Source organism: Trichechus manatus, unplaced genomic scaffold, assembly GCF_000243295.1.
Source record: "Trichechus manatus latirostris isolate Lorelei unplaced genomic scaffold, TriManLat1.0 scaffold00121, whole genome shotgun sequence".
Taxonomy (NCBI): domain Eukaryota; kingdom Metazoa; phylum Chordata; class Mammalia; order Sirenia; family Trichechidae; genus Trichechus; species Trichechus manatus.
Window position 1 is genome coordinate 1,785,601 of NW_004444057.1, and position 17,581 is coordinate 1,803,181.

A 17,581-nucleotide genomic window follows, 5' to 3' on the forward strand; every position below is an offset into this window, starting at 1 on the left:
AAATATAAATTATTTTAAAAAAAAGTCTTAATAAATTTCATTGCCAGAGGTACACAAAAAAATTAGGTTACAAAACACAAACAAGAACAAAAAGACAACTTTAAAGAGACACATTTATTTAGGGTCAAAGTAGAAATCACAATGGAAATTCAAAAGTAATTTGAGATAACTGAGCAAATATAAACATAGATTGGATATTAGTTATTAAGGAATTACTGTTAACTTTGTTAGGTAATTATTTAAAAAAAAAAAAGTCCTTATCCATTACAGATGCACACTGAAATATACATAGGTAAAAATGATTTACTTGGAATTACTCCAGAAATGGAGGAGAAAGAAAAAGAACAGGAAATAGATGAAAAAAGACTGGCAAAATGTTGGTAATAGTTGAAACTGGACGATGGGAATACATGGATTCATTTTAATATCTCTTTTTTTTTTTTGTTAGCAACTTCCCATAATAAAAAGTTAAAAAAAAAACAACTTCACAGCAAAACCTATGGGATGTTATTAAAGTGATATCCAGAGGGAAATTAATAGCCTTAAATGTTTATATTAAAAAGAGAAAGGTTCAAAACTAAACAGTGAAGCATCAGCTTAAATAGTTTTTAAAAATGCCTCAAAGTAGAAGCAATATTATAACAGAAGACTTAAAAGGCCAAAAAACGGTTCTTTACAAAGGTTAATAAAATGAACACACTCCTGGCAAAAAGGGCAAATAAATAACTACATAAATAAATAAACAAGCAAACGAATAATTTAGAATGAAAAGGGGCATACTATAGCTGTAGCAGCTAAGAAAATATACAAGCAACTTATGAAATTTGACAACTATATGAAATTGACAAATCACTATAAAACCATAAATTATAAGAACTGAGTTGGAAATAAAAAAGATGTGAATGATTTTGAAATTGAAGAAATCTGATCAATAATTAAGAAAGAAAATACAAAGCTCAATAAGTTTTATAGACTATTACAGTATTCACGAAATAGATAATGGCAATCTTACACAAATAGAAAAAAGATAATGGAAAAAAGGGAATGCTCATTTTATGAGGCTAGAATAACCTTACTATCAAGACCAGAGAAAATAATAAAAGAAAGGAATACTAGGGGCCAATTTTACTCTTAAACATAGACTTAAAGATCCTAAGCAAAGTACTAGCAAAGTTAATCTACTAATTTAGAAAAAATATTAAAAAGTATGACTTTGTTAGGTTTATCTCAGGAATTCAGGTTTGTTCAATGTTAGATAATGTATCAACATAATTCATACTATAGATTAAAGGAGACAAACCCTATGAACCCTAAGCAAAGGAATAATAAATACCAAATTCAGGATAGTGATTACCTCTGGGGAGAATGCAGTGTAGAAAAGGCACACAGAGAGCTTCCTTTAAAGCACTGATGATGCTCTGTTTCCTAAGGAGGGGGGGTATACGAATCTCTTTTTTTTCCCTTTAAACTATACATATAGTTACATATCTTCTTTGCAATGTACGATATATTTCATTTAAGAAGTGATTATTTAAAAAAAAAGAAAAAATTTGGACAAATTGCTATTCCTACTTAAGGAGGGTATATTATTGGCATTTTTTATTTTCTGTGTTATATCTGCATTTATTTTACATTGAACATGTATGACTGCAAGCAGAAAGAAAAATAATGAAAAGTCAGTTATTTAATTTTAGGTTACTTGGTAAAATCTTCACTTTTTAATAAAACTTGAAACAATTTTATTCTAAAACCTTAAAAAAAAGCCTTTAAATGCCTTGCATTTTAAATCACATATACTGCATTAATTTAATCAAGTACACACACACAGACACACAAAAATTAGAGGTTCGTGAAAGAAATCCTCTCTGCTGCCAGGTGCTCTGGGTTAAAGGCTCCTCAATCAAGTGAGTATAATCTTTATTTTGCCTTGGCTGTCTATAAATCCAGAGAGGAGATGTAAACATACATACACTAGACTAAACAGCCGCTAAAAAGTGGCCACTACTTACTCTCCCACTCACACATACCATGTAAGTCTGTGGGAAAAAACTTACAACTAAGCTAAGGAACTCAAGTAAAGTTTTCTGAAAATAACCCAGAGCTGACAAGTCAGTAGGAGGGCCTGGATGGTTTCAAGACACAGTTTTTAACCAAGACTTGGACCTCCAACTGTTTTTCTTAAACAAAGATTTACATCCCATCCTTGGCTAAATTACTTATAAATTAATCAAATTAATTACTCTGAGTGGATAAGCAGGAGGCTGGACAAGATAGTGCTGATGTCAGCCAATGAAGTCTGTGTTGTTTTAACTAAATATATCAGCTTCGTTTTAAACAGATCTTCTGTGCACAAATATGGTAAGGGACCCACATCCTACTCAAAATCTTAGCTCTCTTTTCTTTCCTGGGGACAAACATACATAGTTTTAATATATTTGACAAAATAAACATGTTACATTTTTCACAGCAAATTCATACCTCATTAACAATTTTTTTTTTTAATAGTGACTTTTATTCTTCATACATAACTATATTCTGAGGTGTCAAGAGGTGTTTTCAAGTAAATATGTAAATATTATTTAGAACACAAGGAGTAAAGCAGACAATCTTAAGTTAGATAGACCAACTGTAGACCAATTTAATTCAAGCATCTGTTTTGGTTTTAAAATACTTCTGTAGTGTTTATCATCATGGGAGAAGAGAAAAAGAAAAAATAAACTGCCTCTTAAATGTCTAAAAAGTAGAACTTTCTAAAGCCAGTGTTACACTCTGTCCCAAGATACCAAACCCAGAATGTATGGGTATCATTTCCTTGTTTGCTAAATGAGGACCCACTTCACCTTTTACTTATTTTACATTGTAACAGCTGTTGCTGTGTTACTAAAGTTACCAAAGAACAAAAAAGCATATAACTTGGAAACACAAACTTTCATGGTTGAGAATCAGATTTTTTTCCCTAAATAATTAGTAAGATTATGCTTTTTTAATTCACAAAATGACTATACTAGGTCACCTTTGAGTAATGGAAATCTCTGTTTAAACATTCTTTTGGCAAGGGGCACCAAGTATTAGATCTTATTTCCAAGCTTTACCAGCTGGGTTTTGTCATTAACATTTATTAACAATCTAAGATTGGCTTTCGCTGTCTAATCCGTACTACAGAAATGTTTTGTATGGCCCTCTAGAGGATTTTGCTGTGACAAATTACTGGCAAAGATTATAGCCCCGTGGCTATTCACCAGAGGCAATGTAAAATTAACACGGTACTAATCCAATTTAAACAAGAAGTTGCAAAACAATCCTCTGAACAAAAGCAGATAGAGGATTCCAATTTTATATTCAAACACAATAAATGTGTTGTGAATAAAAAGTTTTGAAGTAATTTTCACACAAATGAAATGTGCCAATTTGATGATGTTACAATTTTAATCTTCCAAAAACAGTTAGTGGCAGAGTACAATTCACTATGGTAGTCTCAGGTCCATTACATTTTTTCTTAAAGTTATATCTCAAATGCAGTCTGCAGAACATCAATGATGCCTAGTGACCTTGAAATTTGTTTACAGAATAATTTCTAAAGCAGAAAGTTTGTGGGATAAGGAATAAAACTAGCTACAGTAAGAAAGCAATGAAGATCACTGCACTCAAAGAATGAGACTATTTTCTAACTTTCATGGAATAAAAAGAAATCTGAGTTGAACCAGTTATTTCACATTATGTTTTCTTCTCTTAAAACACTTACAGTAACTCAAGAGAAAGAAGGCACCTGAACTTTTGTAGTATCCTGTCACCAGGAAAAATAGCTAAAATTACTTTGCAAATGTTTTTTGGGCAAGAAAGTAGAAAAATACATAAGAAGCAGGGGAGATGCAAAATAAATGATTAAATGGAAAGACACAAGAGACAGCAAAAGTATATGAGGATGCAAATGTTAGGAAGGAGGGGTACTTGGGTGGGAGCCTTTCACATTGAATCTGCTTTTAATTAATTATCTCAATACTCCAGTGTGACAGAGCCATGAATTTGGGTGGTTCGGAATTGACTCAACAGCAAGGGGTTTTGGTTTTTTTTTGTATTCAAAACATTATTTACCTTCTTATTTTTTAAATATCACCTCAGAAGGTGAAAAAACTTAAATAATGTTAGCATACGAACATGACTTAAAAATCAATTTACTTAAATTCTTGCATGAAGATTTCTTAACATGAAACATGCCAAATAACAACAGAATTATGTTTTAACAGTTCAATTATTACTAATTTTTGCAAAGAAAATGCCTTAATCAACAGCTAACATACTTTTCCATCTTTTCAAGTAATTTTGGTAATGTCTTATAATCAATTACCATTGCATTATTCTCTTATCCTTCACTACTCAACTTCTTCAATGGCTGGCACTATCTTCTACTTCATCCTCATTTACAACCTATTTTAAAACTTGAAATGATTTCAAATTGAATAGTGTTATTTGAAACATTTTCTCTTTGAAGCATTTCTCCATCAGCTTTGATTAACAATACCCAAAACCCAGCTAATACCCAGTTGTCCTCCTGTTATTCTAATACATATTTTCTTTAATTTTTACTGACTTTGCTTGCATTTCCCATAACCCTGTTATATTCTTGTTAAGTATCAGTTCTCCCCACTGAACTTTAAGTTCCACATAGGAGAAAACTGCTACATCCATAGCATTTAACACTGTGTAAGGTGCCTAACAGGCTCTCAATAAGCACTTGCTGAATGAATGAAAGAATAAACCAATGAACTAACTATAAATGTTTCTCCAGACTCAATACACTCATATTCCTTTATATCCAAACTTCAGGAAGTTTACCTACTGACACCTACATGTCAGCACACTTAGCTCTTACGTGTGTTTTTCCTTCAGTACAGTTTTCTACAGAACATCTATTAAAACTACCATCTGAAAGCAAACTACTATTAATACTCAAACTCTATCCTAACCCACTTCCCTACTGCTATTACTGTATAACATCTTCCTATTCAGCAGACTTAAAATGTTTAAATTATTATTGGTGCCTATTATTTCTTTAAATAGCTAGTCAGCCACAAAACCCTCCAGGTATTCTGTTCATCAATATTCAAATCTACCATCCAATTACTTCCTCACTGACTGAAACCAAGAATACAACACAATGGCTTTATGGCTCATCTCTTTTTAGTAATAAAAAAAAAACAAAACCCAAACCCATTGCTGTTGAGTTGATTCCGACTCATAGTGACCCTACAGGACACTGTCGAACCGCCCCACAGGGTTTCCAAGGAGCAGCTGGTGGATTTAAACTGCCAACATTTTGGTTAGCAGCCATAGCTCTTAACTACTGAGCCATCAGGGCTCCACTTTTTAATAACAGTTACCATTTATTGAGCATATACTATGTACTCAACACTGTATTAAATGCTTTATAGGTCTTTCATTTAATTCTTAGAACCTGTGAGAAAAATTTTCTCATTGTACAAATTAGAACACTAATCAGAGATTAAATTACCAAGGTTGCAGAGGTAGTTAAGAGGTAGAGCCAGATTCAACCCAAGTCTCTTGACTCCAAAGCTGTGTTCTTAACTACTATGTACAATGTCTCTGACAGTGTATCTTGTTGTTTTTAACAGCTTTTCTCATCATATTATTTCCTTGCTCCCAAACCCACAGAGGCTTCTCTATTATATTGTATGTACATATAAATACCTTGGCATCTAAATATCATGGCATCATGACATTATATTAGTTTATTCTCTTCCAAAAATGTTTTAATTCTCATTATCAGACCTAGTCTTATAATCAGTGATACCATTTTCTTTGCCAGGAGTATGCCAAGACATGACTTCTGTCTCAATACTCTGTCAGACAGAAATCCCCTTTTATAGAACAAAGTATTCCATGGCTCACCTTCTTTTTCCTTGAAATTCTTTCATTCTTTGGCTTCTATGGAATTAAACTTTATGAAAAGGAAAGAGCCTGAGCCCGGACTCTGGTCAAATGGCTGAGATTCTAGCTCTACTACTTAGTACCTGTGTTATCATGTGCAACTTACTTAGAGTCTCTAAGACTCAATTTCTTCATCTATAAACTGTGGATAATAACATTACCTACTATATAGAAACCTTCGTTAAGATTAAATGAAAAATATGAAGGCCTTAGCACAGCATCTGGCATATAGTAAGCCCTCAATTAATGTTAACTGCTCTATCAGTATCATTATTAATTGTCATCACTCTTTCTCTCTAGTTGCTGTTTATTAGCTGTCCCTCCTCCTTCTTAAACATAAGAATTCTAAGTTCTATCTGCCACTGCTTCAGTGATCATTTCTGCAAAAGGACTCCTCCATCTCTGTTTTTAAGCCCATTCTTTCTCACACCATCAGATCCATAATCCTAGCTGCCTGCTGAATTGCTTCTGTGAAAATTAAAATGTCCAAATGTGCAAGTCCTATTTCCTTCCCACTCACCAATCAGTTTCTTGTCTTAATAACCATATTTCCAATCCTGGAAACTCTCTCTCCAGGTCACTAAGGCTTGAGCCCTTGGCATCATCTTTGATTTTCTACTCTGCATTCCAGTCAGGTGTCTTGTGCTACAGAACTGACCAAAATCATGTCTCTTGTAAGAATCTCCTTGTTGCATTCCTACCGCTACCATTTAGTTCAGATCCTTAGTAATGAAACGACCTCTAAGTGGGCCTTCCTTTGTTCTACAAATGTAGCCTATGCTTTCCCACCTCATCGCTCTTTGTTATATATTTTATCCACTAGATTTACAACATTTCCCCCAATACTCTATTATATCACAACCAATTCTTCCATTAAAACCCTACCTACTCATCTCCAGAGGTCCATCTCAAATACCTCTTCTAAAACACCTTCATTCCTGTCAAATAGATGTACTTTCTCCTTCTGAGCATTTTGTATCATTCTTTACAGGGTTCTTACAATTAGGCAGTAAAAGCTGTATTTACAGTTATGTTCTCCCTTTTACTGAATTATAAACTCCCTGAAGGAAAGCTCTGTGTCTTACTTACATCTGTACACCTAGGGCAATGCCCTGAATACAGGAGGCCCTCTGTACTAGACTTGGTTGTTTACTTATCTATCCTTAGTCCTGTGAACATTTATATAATATATTCACTTTGTATAATGTTTTATATTTAGTGATATACAACTACTTATCTTCATGTGTAATGATTATAATCTTAACTAATCTATAAGAAACTGAATAAAAACTACTTTTTATTCTCATGCAGTCTAGTATGTACTGCTCTATGAAGGTGGTTGGCCATTAGTATAATACCACAAACATGATTAGTAGTATTTGATGGCTATGAAGACACATTAGGAAAAATACAAACCTGAAAGACCCTATGTGCCAAATTTTATTCAGAATAAAATGGATACATTAAAAAAAAATAAAGCAAAATTTGGAATAAACTAACCATTACTAATCCTTAAGAGTTTTAGATCAAGCAGATTAGACTCAGAATAAAAACTTTGTTCATATTTTATTTGATCATCATCATTTGAAGAAATTACCCTTACAGTTAAGATTAATTTCTCATGAATATCATAGCATTTCTTTTGTCTAGTAGCCAGAAGGGAGGAAAAAAATTTAATGGAAGACGAATTCAAGAAACTACTATAACAGTTTTCAAACTCCATCACGCAAAAATTTCCTGTGACCCTGTTTCTTAACTGAATAAATTTCTGTGCCTTCCTAGGAAAAATGTTTAAACTATGTTCTTAAATTTGAGGACATGATACTTTTTTTTTTTAAGTTATCCTTGAATCTCCCTTCAAAAAGGCACTCCCAATGGAAAAAAAAAATTAGTACTTAAGGAGGAAAAGTGAAAATAAAGGATATTATTCCCAATCTTTCTGGGAAAGAGGATAATTAGGAATTGAATAAAAAAGGACCTAAATATTATTTTAGTTTTAAGTAAAAAAAGGAGGATCTTACATGTAACATTAAAAAAAAAAAATCCCCTAAGCTCAAAAATAGCACTGGTGATTCAAATGCAGACATTTGAACATAACAGAAGATATAAAAAGAATAATCCATCATCAGCTATAAACTACATACCTGTTTAAGTCTGGCAAGTTCTTTCAAAGCTCGTCCCCATTGCTGCTTGTAATGCAGTTTGGACTTAGTTGCAGATTCCAACTTTCTTTCAAGTTCAACCTAACAGTGATTAAAATCGTATCAAGTGAAACACTATACCACTGTGTACAATCACTGAAAGATAATATATACAAAGAGTCTGGCTTAAGAAAAGAGTTTATGTAGCGTAACATACGACATCATCTAAAACTGTTATATAATTTACTATAAATATTATGGCACATGAACATTTTCTTGTTTAAAATATAGTCTTATTTTTATTGCCTAACAGCCTATACTAAAAAGAACTGAATTAGTCTTAACCTCCAGTTACTATAAATGTATTTAAAACATGTATATTGTATAAAGATCCTCCACAGAGTGAAAAATACAATCATTTTTCTATAAAAATCAGTTCTGTTAGCATTCCAGTTTAGCTGGCACTTTGAATCTTAGAAACCAAATTATTCCTTTTGGAGGACTTCATTATATGGAATTTGTCCTATAATGAAGAGAGCTAGCAGAGATACTTTTGTAACTGCAATTTGGCAAAGTCACTGAAGAACACTGAAAACAGAATGTAGTTTACTAAGAAAGGAAACAAAGTCAAAAATATTTTCAGAATGTTGAAATAAATCCAAGACTAAGAAAAATAATGTTCCTTAATAACACACACAGAACTTTATTTTCTATTTTTCCTCAAATATATAAAGAAAAACACTAAAGTGATTCAATTTTAAAAATATGACTATTTATACTTGCAGCAGGCAATCTGTTGTGCGTGAATCGAAGCCAACTTGGCTATGTTTTTGCAATTTTCTCTCTCAACGTTTCAAACCAAGTGCCAAACAGATTCATGTGGCCAACAGACAGTTTTACTATTTAAGTGATAATGTAATAATCTGCCTGGATTACAGTAAAATACTATTACTCTCAACTAGTCTATTTTTTTTTTGTATATCAAGTCTAATTTTTCCCACACACACAACTCCTAATATTTTACAGGAAAATAAAAGCAAAGACACTATCCAAAAACTCAAACTTCAGAAAACTCACATGAAACTAAACGAAAGGAAAAGCACAATTGCCAAATTCCCTTCACAAGAGACCAGAACATTCTCTGCAATAATATATGACTACATGGAGTCAAGGACTTTTCTGCTTACAGATCCCTAGTGCTTGGATTTAAATGTGTTGACATTTCACAACTAGGTTCAAGCATACTTAAGTTGAATAATACTGCTGAGATTATTGAAGATGATCTCTCCCACTTATGCCCCAACGATTTATACATATCACTTGGTAATGTAATAATAGAACATACCCTTGAGGAATAGTAAAAATCTTTTTACAGTTGTGGAATAGTAGTATCCACTTAGAAAAGTGATCATGTTCATGGGTCTGGGAAAAGGTCTAGAATCTTGGAAGGGGCCAAGGATGAGGGTTAGGAGAAGGATGAATCTAGAGGGACTATTTACACCCAATGGACCAACTCCATCAGAAAAAGCTGTCCAGGTAGGTTATATCAGTTTTATCATAATTATTAAAAAAATTCATATCTACATAGTTATTCACACTAATTTAAAAACACAGGTATAGTCATAATTTAAATTATAATTTCTTTATTCTTAACAAATGAAGAAACTGATTACAAATTGAGACAATCTCATTCTTCTAATTTATCCCTATTACCAAATCAATGGTTCCTAACTTTTGTTTAAGGCTACAGAGATCTCTGTGATTCTAAAGAAAGCCATGCACCTAATTCCCAGAAAAATGCTCACAACCAAAATTTTCATATAATTTCAGGGCATTAAAAGACCTCAAGAGCACTTTTTCTAAGTAGATCTGAGAATTCTGTAATCCTTTGCAAAAGGATTTATTTAGGTTTACTGGTCCATGACTGAAGTAATACACTATAAGCCAAGTTATAGACTCCTGAAGGGAAGACTCAGCTCAGGACTTGGTTACTTCAGAAGCCAGTAAAGGTAGAAAGTACATACAGACTGTTTATGGGCTCTCAATTTCTCTGTTTCTACTATTGATATACCCATGATTCTAGTTCTCTTACTTAAGTATGGCATTGTCTTTGTCTCTAATCACCTATTCCCCAGGCCCAATGTCTCACAAAGAACTATAGATTTCTCCTTTGTAATATTTTTCAGCTTTACTCCTTTGTATTCCTACTGCCATTTCCTTAGCCCAGGCTCTTCTCCTCTACCATCTCATCTTGACTACAAGAAGTTCTCTTACCTCTCCAGCCTCAAATTTATTCTCCCTTTTACAAATCCTGCAAACCACTATTAGATAATTCACTCTCTACTTAAAAATAGACAATAGCCACTATTTGTCTACAGCACCGAACCCCCACTCCTGCCTAGGTTTCAGGGTAGGCCAAAATATAATTTCCACCACGCCAGGTCAATCAACGCTCTCAGTATTTCTCAATAAGAAACCTTCTACTCCAACCAGGTCTGTGTCCCCTGTGCCTCCTCCTCCTTGCCCAAGGTACTTCCTGAGCCTGCCAATTTCTTCCTTTTTCTTCTCTGCTTACCTAAATCTTAAAGGTAAACTTCGGCTCAAATTCTACCTCCACATGAAGCTATCTTAAAACAATTATATTCTATATATACCAAATGGTTCCTTCTTTCTAAACTGCAAAGAGCTTCTATCACATTCCTTGGTACTTGATTAGACACGGTCTTTTTTTGCTGAGTCATCTCCTCAATTACATTACAAACTAAAAGTGAGGTTCCAAAAAGATAATGCATTTTCTCTTCCCTCATCTTTTCCATTGCGCTAAAACAGGTAAGCACACAGTAGGTACTTACCATATATTCTTAAATACGTAAATTTTACCATGATTAAAAATTTCTACATTCTTTCAATGTCCTTTCTAACTCTGTATACCCTGAATGCTTCCCATAATTTATTTTTTAAAAGTTTCATTTTCAAGCCATATAAAAGATATTTCTTAGCTAAAAGATAATCATAAGCTATTATTCACTTCTTACATAATAAAAAGAATCAAGAATTGTATTTGTTAAAACTGTTTATCTTAATGTTAACTTATTCTTAGATCACTTCATTGAAAATGGGAATATTTGTGTTATATTTCAGAACATGGATAATCAGAAGAAGAAAAAAAAAGCTCTTTATCAGAGAAGCCAGAAATCTTACAGTACTTCAGATAGTTTTTAACTTACATCTTTTTTGTGGTTTTATCTGTTACTACTTATGAAATAAAATTCTGCCCTCTTCTGGTTCCAAAAAGATATACAAAGAATTTCCAGAAGAGCTGAGAAGCCTTGTTACACCAGGCACTTAAACATGCTGGATAAACTCATTAGGTCTAGTACAGAAGCAATTCAATTACACATTCCTCTCTCTTTCATGCTCCCTCTCAGCAAATTCACGGTACTGCTGCTTATACTATTGATATGTTTAATTACTTTTATCATTTTGGTAAAAGTGTAGCTGGAAGAAGAAATTCTAAAAATTATTTAAAATTTATTTCTATGATGGATATTATCTAGTCAACCAGTCTATATTCAGAGAAGATGAATAAGATAATGCTTCTGTTACGATTTTTATATATGGGGGCCTAATTTCCCCAAGGTAAACTGAAAATACTCTTTGACACCTACTTAACAGATCAACAATTGATGAGATATAGTCTAAAGAGTGCTTCAAATCCTTCTGGTGGGTACTACAGAGTTCACACTTATAAACACAGAAGTACTTTAAGAATTGATATTATCAAAGGAGGGGTGAGAAACATCCAGCTGGACGCAAGCTCACTGGTAGGGAAATGAAGAAATGGTCAAAAAAGAAATAATGAAGAGACTGTCCAAATACTAAGATGCAAAATCAGCAAGACTTTGTAATTTAAGTGGATGTAGGGGTAAGAAGAAAGGAGCCTTGGTGGCGCAGTAGTTAAAGCACTAGGCTGGTAACCAAAAGGTCAGCGGTTTGAACCCACCAGCTGCTCCATGAGAGAAAGATATGGCACTCTACTTTCATAAAGATATACAGCCTTCGAAACCCTATGGGGCAGTTCTACTCTGTCCTACAGGGTCGCTATGAGTCGGAATTGACTTGATGGCTGTGGTTTTGTAGGCAGGGGTGACAAGGGGAGCCAAAGATAGCTTGGGAAGTTGACAGTCTACAGAAATACTTACTATAGTGTAAAGGGGTCTTGCAATCAAAAAGTATGAAAACTGCTGCTCTAAGACATTCAAGAAAGGATGCTGAGTAAGCAGATTTCTACATACTAGGTGCCTGATTTTCAAAATCCTTCAATTGTATCCCATTATTTATTTAAACTTTGTTTTTTTCTTAACATTTGTTGTACTTACAATGCCCCAGGTTCTGTGCTAAGCACTTTGCTAATATTAACTCACTGAATCCCTTTATTAACTTCATTATCCCCATTGAAAAGATATGGAAATAGGTACGGAGAAGTAAAGTAACTTGGCCAAGTTTACCCAGCTTCTAAGTGACAGAGCCAGGATTGGAATCAAGATGATCTGACTCCAAAGTCCACACTCTTAACTACTATTGTGCTACAACTCTCATAGACTAAGCACAAAATCTAAACTTCCTGCCATGGCTTAAAAGGCCTACATTTTGAACCTCTTCTTGTATATTTTCCTCCCATCACGCTCTATGCTTTAGCTAGGCTAGCCCTCGTATTCCATAAACAATTCAGGCTTACTCCCACCTCTGTTCTTTTGCAGTTGCTCCCTGGACTCTTCCATAGCTCTTTACATTGCTGCTCCTCCTTTTCTCTCAGATCTCACCTCATATGTTAGTTATCTCCTCAGAGACTTTTCCTGACCACCCTGTGTGGGATGGCATTGTCCTGCCATGTCACCTACATTGCCACACTCACCATCACACCATCCTTTCAATTACTTTTGTTATGCTTAGCACTAATAAAAATCATCTTGTTCATTTATTTGTTTACTCTCTCCTCTAAAATGGGGAGCCTGTTTGTCGTGGAAACATAGAGAGCATTCAATAAATAGCTGATGAACTAATTAACAGTAACCAACTATCTCAACCCCCACGCGTCTGTCAGTTTGTCAGACCATGGGAGCTCGTGTGTTGCTGTGATGCTGGAAGCTATGACATCAGTATTCACGTACCAGCAGGGTTACCCATGGTGGACAGCTTTCAGTTGAGTTTCCAGACTAAGACAGACCAGGAAGAAGGACCCAGTGGTCTACTTCTGAAAAGAATTAGTCACTGAAAACCTTATGAATAGCAGCAGAACACTCTCTGATATAGTGCTGGAAGATGAGCACCCCCCTAACCCCCAGGCTGGAAGGCACTCAAAATCCGACCAGGGAAGAGCTGCCTCCTCAAAGTAGAGTCGACCTTAATGATGTGGATGGAGCCAAGCTTTCGGGACCTTCATCTGTTGTTGATGTGGCACAACTCAAAATGAGAAGAAACAGCTGCAAAATCCATTAATAATCAGAATGTGGAACATACAAAGTAGGTGTCGTGGATTGAATTATGTCCCCCAAAAAATGTGTGTATCAATTTGGCCGGGCCATGATTCCTGGTATTCTGTGGTTTTCCTATAAATTGTAAACCCTGCCTCTATGATGTTAATGAGGGAGGATGGGTGGCAGTTGTGTTAGTAAGGCAGGACTCAGTCTACAAGACTGGATTGTATCCTGAGGCAGTGTCTTGAGATATAAAAGATAGAAGTGAGCAGTGAGGCAGGGGGACCTCATACCATGAAGAAAGCAGTGCCAGGAGCAGAGCGCGTACTTTGGACTGGGGTCCCTGTGCCAAGAAGCTCCTAGTCCAGGGGAACACTGAAGAGAAGACGACCGACAGAGAGAAGGCCTTCCCCTGGAGCTGACGTCCGGAATTTGGTCTTTTAGCCTACTTTGACTATGAGGAAATAAACTTCTCTTCATTAAAACCATCCACTTGTGGTATTTCTGTTAGAGGAGCACTAGATGACTAAGACAGTATGAATCTAGGAAAATTGGAAATCGTCAAAAATGAAATGGAACCGCATAAACACTGCTATCCTAGGCATTAGTGAGCTGCAAGGGACTGGTATTGGCCATTTTGAATTGGACAATCATATGGTCTACTATGATGGAAATGACAACTTGAAGGGGAATGGCGTTGTATTCATCATCAAAAAGAACATTTCAAGATCGATCCTGAAGTATAATGCTGTCAGTGATAGGAAAATATCCGTACGCCTACAAGGAAGACCAGTTAATACAACTATTATTCAAATTTACGTACTAACCACTAAGGCCAAAGATGAAGAAATTGAAGATTTTTACCAACTTCTGCGGTTTGAAATTGATCAAACATGTAATCAGGATTCATCGATAATTACTGGTGATGGGAATGTGATAGTTGGAAACAAAGGATGGGTAGTTGGAAAATATGGCCTTGGTGATAGAAACAATGCTGGAGATCGCATGATAGAATTCTGCAAGACCAATGACTTCTTCATTGCAAATACTTTTCTTCACCAACATAAACAGTGACTATACACATGGACCTCGCCAGAGAGAATAAACAGGAATCAAATCGACTACATCTTTGGAAAGAGATGATGCAAAAGCTCAAAATCATCAGTCAGAACAAGGCTGGGGGCCGACTGCAGAACAGACCATCAACTGCTTATCTGCAAGTTCAAGTCGAAACTGAAGAAAATTAGAAAAAGTCCACAAGAGCCAAAGTACGACCCTGAGTATGTCCCACCTGAATTTAGAGATCATCTCAAGAATAGATTTGATGCGATGAACACTAATGACTGAAGACCAGATGAGTTGTGAAATGACATCAAGGATATCATACATGAAGAAAGCAAAAGGTCATTAAAGGGAAAGAAAGAAAAGACAAAAATGGATATCAGAAGAGACTCTGAAACTTGCTCTTGAACGTTGAGTAGCTAAAGCAAAAGGAAGAAATGATGAAGTAAAAGAGGTGAACAAAAGATTTCAAAGGGCGGCTCAAGAAGACAAAGTAAAGTATTATAATGACACGTGCAAAGAGATTGAGATAGAAAACCAAAAGGGAAGAACACACTCATCATTTTTCAAGCTGAAAGAACTGAAGAACAAATTCAAGCCTCAAGCTGCAATACTGACGGATTCTACAGGGAAAATATTAGACAATGCAGAAAGCATCAAAAGAAGATGGAAGGAATACACAGAGTCACTATATCAAAAAGAACTGGTCGATGTTCAACCACTTCAGGAGGCAGCATATGATCAGGAACCAGTGGTACTGAAGGAAGAAGTCCAAGCTGCACTGAAGGCATTGGCGAACAGCAAGGCTCCAGGAATTAATGTCACAAAAAATGGAGATGTTTCAACAAATGGATGCAGCACTGAAGCGCTCACTTGTCTATGCCAAGAAATTTGGAAGACAGCTACCTGGTGAACCGACTGGAAGAGACCCATATTTATACCTAGTCCCAAGAAAGGTGATCCAACCAAATGTGGAAATTATAGAATAATATCATTAATATCACACACAAAATTTTGTTAAAGATCATTCAAAAGCGGCTGCAGTGGCATTTGGACAGGAAACTGCCAGAAATTCAAGCCAGATTCAGAAGAGGATGTGGAACCAGGGATATCACTACTGATGTCAGATGGGTCTTGGCTGAAAGCAGAGAATACCAGAAAGACGTTTACCTGTGTTTTACTGACTATGCAAAGGCATTCGACTGTGTGGATCATAACAAATTATGGATAACATTGTGAAGAAAAGGAATTCCAGAACACTTAATTCTACTCATGAGGAAACTGTACATAGATCAAGAGGCAGTCATTCAAACAGAACAAGGGGATACTGCATGGTTTAAAGTGAGGAAAGGTGTGTGTCACAGTTGTATCCTTTCACCATACCTATTCAATCTGTATGTTGAGCAAATAATCCGAGAAGCTGGATGCTATGAAGAATGGGGCATCAAGACTGGAGGAAGACTCATTAACAACCTGCGTTATGCTGATGACACAACCTTGCTTGCTGAAAGTGTAGAGGACTTGAAGCACTTAGTGATGAAGATCAAAGACCAAAGTCTTCAGTATGGATTACACCTTAACATAAAGAAAACAAAAATCCTCACAACTGGACCAATAAGCAACATCATGATAAATGGAGAAAAAATTGAAGTTGTCAGGGATTTCATTTTACTTGGATCCACAATCAACACCCATGGAAGCAGCGATCAAGAAATAAAAAGACGTGAGAGATCCCTAGAAGAGGTAATTGCATACACAGGATATACACACAAACAGTGAAAAACATGCAAAACATTTTAAGATTGAACAATTCATTTTAAAAAGAATCAAAAATTTAACTCATTAAAATATGATAGTTAAGTAAAATATAAGGTTAAAAATATCATTTGTGAACTTCCGGGCAACATGGCACCATAGTCAGAAGCACCACGCCATCCCTCTGCAGCAAAGAGCAGAAAAACTAAGTCAAACAGAGTCACACATCAATCCTGAAACCCTACGCATCAAATGAAGAGATAAAGAACTCAGCTAAGCACCAAATGGAATAAGAAACTGACCGAGAACAGACAGCGAGGAGAGATACATGCAGAGGTCCCCCATCAGCTACTGCAGCACAGATCTACCATCTTGGACTCCTATCGGAGATCAACGAACAGGGGGTAAGAGAAAGCAGCTTCACAGAGCTTCCAGGAGGAGACAGAATAACCGCTCCACACGTCACAATCTAGTGCCTCCTTCCTGCCTACCTGTACCATGCACTGAACATCACAACCCCAAGCAGCACAGGCATAGCCTACTGGAACCTGCCCTGACTGATTCCTGGTCTGCACTGTCAGCCATGGTATGTGCCACAAACAACCCACCCCAGCAACTCCCCTTCAGGTGGACCTGCCCTGTTATACCATACCTGAGTGACTGACCCTGCCCACTGGAGAAGGAGGTGAAAAGTATGGTGCCCACAGACAAGCAAACAACAAAGAACGCACAGTGCACCTGCTCAGACATAACCAAATAAAACAAAAAAGCAGGACGAAACAAACAAATCTACAATCAGTAAACAAGGAAAATAACCACCGAATGCCCCGAACACAGCAGACAATATCAAAACATTTACAAAAACATGACAGGATAACTCCAGTAGGTGTCCAAAACAAAACACCAGATGACCTTCTAGTAGAAGAAAAGGCACTAGACCTAACTGATAGGGAATTGAAATCTCTAATATTCAGAATTACCCAAGAGTTTAAGCAAAAAGCAGACAAAAATGAGGAAAAAACAGACAAATTCATGGAAAAGGCAGATAAATTCATGAAAAATACAGACAAAAAACTGGAAGAATTCAAGAAAGTAATACAGGAACAAAATGCTAAAATAAATTCACAACTAGAAATCATACAAAAACAACAATTAGAAATCCAAAAGATAAACAACAAGATTTCAGAAATCGACAGTGTC

At 35.5% G+C, this 17,581-nt stretch overlaps 1 protein-coding gene across 5 annotated transcripts in view; it reads right to left on the reverse strand.

The window, feature by feature from the left end:
- Positions 1-17,581, reverse strand: part of CEP120 (centrosomal protein 120) — an 89,592-nt gene that overhangs the window by 11,146 nt on the left and 60,865 nt on the right. For 4 of the 5 annotated variants that reach the window (XM_023738672.1, XM_023738670.1, XM_023738671.1 and 1 more), the window contains one exon: positions 8,091-8,189. The exons of the other annotated variant lie outside the window; for it this stretch is intronic. In XM_023738672.1, coding sequence (XP_023594440.1) covers positions 8,091-8,189 — 99 coding nt within the window. The remainder of the gene's footprint in view (positions 1-8,090; positions 8,190-17,581) is intronic. 5 annotated transcript variants of the gene reach the window in all.